The 2,796-nt window shown below is 33.9% G+C and overlaps 1 protein-coding gene across 1 annotated transcript; it reads right to left on the bottom strand.

Annotated features, from left to right (window-relative positions):
* Nucleotides 1-1,398: 1,398 nt before the first annotated feature.
* Nucleotides 1,399-2,472, bottom strand: LOC114185598 (fasciclin-like arabinogalactan protein 11). Its single transcript, XM_028073429.1, has one exon. It carries the CDS (start codon nt 2,373-2,375, stop codon nt 1,542-1,544), a length of 834 nt encoding a protein of 277 aa, XP_027929230.1. The 5' UTR covers nt 2,376-2,472; the 3' UTR covers nt 1,399-1,541.
* Between the last annotated feature and the right edge of the window lie 324 nt (nt 2,473-2,796).

Raw genomic sequence — 2,796 nt, 5'->3', positions numbered from 1 at the left:
AATAATGATAAGTTGCTTGTTTTTTTTTTTATGTGATGAAAAAAGAGGAAATAGGTTTTCTTTTTATATAAAGTCTAGGAGGGGAGAATAATGATAATTAATTTATGGTTGGAACTTGATATAGAAAGAATGGATGAAAGGTGATGCATCCATGGCTAATGGTTTAGAGGTCAAGTCACAGAACCGTTTGGATATTATTTAAAGGAAGTGCATCATATATATGAAATAAATTTTGAAAATGACCCATATTTTTCATATCCTCCTATATGCAAATATTTTTAATAATGTTTTATGTTAAAGTATCTAACTGTACCTAAATATAATACTTTATCACCGAAAAAATTACATGATTAAAAATATAGATAGGTTAAGTAATTTGCTTCAATAAGGAGAAAATGGTTATATGGAATTACAGGTGATCATTGTGCATGGAAAGTTTAATCAGATTTAATTGCTGATAAAAAATTAATTTCACTTTTTTAAATAACATAATAACTACTTATCAAAAGGATTAAATATATCTTTCATTTTCAAATTAATGATTTTTTGTAAGTTGTGTTTCATTCTTAAAATATATATAGTTTTTTTAATTTATAAAAAATATGTATAATATTCTTTTTAACATATAACATTTAGATATTATATTATAATGTGGTGTGAAACATTGTTTTGTCATATGATAAAATATGATAACACTTCACGTGCCATTATTTAAAAGTGATGTTTTACGATCATAACTTTTTTTAAAAAAAAATAGTTTAAGAATAATAATATATAGTTAACTTTATAATATCACCTTATAGTTAATGGTAACAAATCAACTGGTCTAAGTAAATTAAAATTGAAAAAGAGAAATCGGTTATATATATATATATATATATATATATATATATATATATATATATATATATATATATATATATATATATATATACACACACATATAGAGAGAGGTGTGTGTGAGGGAGAGTGTGGATTTTTTTTTTTTAGTATGTTAAATCTTTCTTTATGTTTTTCAATTAAGATAAGTTTATTCAAGTGTTAAATTGAAATATATGTTTAAGCTTCGTGAATAATTTATTTATTTTTATTTTTAACCAAATTCCGTCTCACGACATGTTCAATAATTTAAACGTTGTGTACATGTAGTTAATTTTGAAGTGTTGTTAAGTGTGAAAAAAATTTCAACTGCTAAATTTATTTATTAAAAAATAAAATATAAATTCGTTTTAATAGCTAGTATTTTTCAATAATTCTTATGGTTATTCATCTAACATTAGTGATATGAAATAATGAAGATATTAGAGTTGGCAAACATAAGAATTTCAACAAAATAAATTTTGTTTCGGCTACTAAGAAGAAAACAAAACTTTAGAAGAATAAGACAAAGCATAGAAGTAAAGTAGCATAACACTCGTTTATTTGAAGAGTTATGAATTCATAAAGATTCAAATACATAAAGAGACAGAAGGATCACCCCATCAAAACATATATAACAGTTAGTTCTTCAATTGGTTGGTATATTCAGACACATCACATTCCTATATATTCAGAAACCTCAAAAAGACAACATCAAGAACAAGGAACACCCAAGTTCCACTTACATCAATTCTCACACCTCCAGAGGTCACAGTGGGAACAACCTGGGTCGACGACGCCGGCGATGCTTCGGGGGACGGCGGCTTCACCTTTGCCGGTTCAGGGGCCTTCGCCGTTTCAGTGACCGGCGCCGGCGGGTGAATTGGTGCAGCAACGATTGTCTTCTTCTTAGTAGCGAAAAACTCGGAAGGAAGAAGCACCTTACCTACCTTATAAACAGCAAGATGCTTATCCATGTATACGATCCCATTGATGGTGGTGTTAACTTGTCCCGTAGAGATGTTAACGATGCCCCCGTAACTTATGACGTCGAGCTCCACCTTCCCGGGCTTGTTTCCGGCGAGGGTTCGAACGGGGTTGGTGAGGGTGTCGAAGCTGGCGCTGGAGATGAAGTCCGGGAGGACGTGGAACTGGACGAGCTTCAGTTTCTGACCGTCGGAGAGCGTGTTGAGGAAGCCCGGTGGGAGCTCCGAGAAGGCGCCGTCTTCGGGTGCGAGAATGGTTAAGCCACCGGATTTTATGGTTAGGAGTTGGGAGTTGAGTTGGTTGATCAGTTGCGTGGTTTTCATGAGGCGGAGGAAGATGTTGAAGGAGTTCGTTTGTGTTAGGATTGATGCTATGTCGGTGGCGCCGGGATTGTTGTCGGTGGGAGGCGGCTGGGGTAGGGTTGGGGCGGCGGCGGGTGCGGTGGTCGGAGATAGAGCTGTTAGAGCGGTTGCATGCAATAGGGAGAAGAGAAGTGCAAGTGAGGTGGGAAAAGGAGGGTGTTTTGTCATTTTGGAAAAATTAAGGTTGTGAGAGGGTGTTAGTTGGGTGGTTGTAATGATGAGTGTGTGTTTGGTTGGTTGGTTGATGTGTTGGAGAGATGAAAGGAGGGGATTTATATATTGTGGATTGTTGTGAGTTGTGTTGTTGTTTTGGGATATAATTAAGGTGTTGGATCATTTGAGATGAATATGTGAATAAGATGTGAGAATAGTTGGATGCATGTGTGTATGGTTTATGTTGGAAAGATTAAGGTAAGGTGTCATTTAGGATTGAAACAAGGGAGCACTTTTCTATTTGTTTTATTTTGATTGAGAAGGCCCTATTAAATTACATTGAGTTATTAGATGCATATATATTGCGTCTAATTTAGAAAGCGTTATGAAAATCTAAATAAACCCTTTTAAGTTCTTGTAATGAAGAAAATCCTGA

Source organism: Vigna unguiculata, chromosome 5 (genome assembly GCF_004118075.2).
Source record: "Vigna unguiculata cultivar IT97K-499-35 chromosome 5, ASM411807v1, whole genome shotgun sequence".
Lineage (NCBI taxonomy): Eukaryota > Viridiplantae > Streptophyta > Magnoliopsida > Fabales > Fabaceae > Vigna > Vigna unguiculata.
The sequence above is the reverse complement of the archived record's forward strand: the minus strand, read 5'-3'. Positions and strand labels throughout refer to the sequence as shown.

Excerpts from the sequence above, each read along its gene's own strand:
- LOC114185598 (XM_028073429.1), bottom strand. The coding sequence starts at position 2,375 with ATGACAAAACACCCTCCTTTTCCCACCTCACTTGCACTTCTCTTCTCC.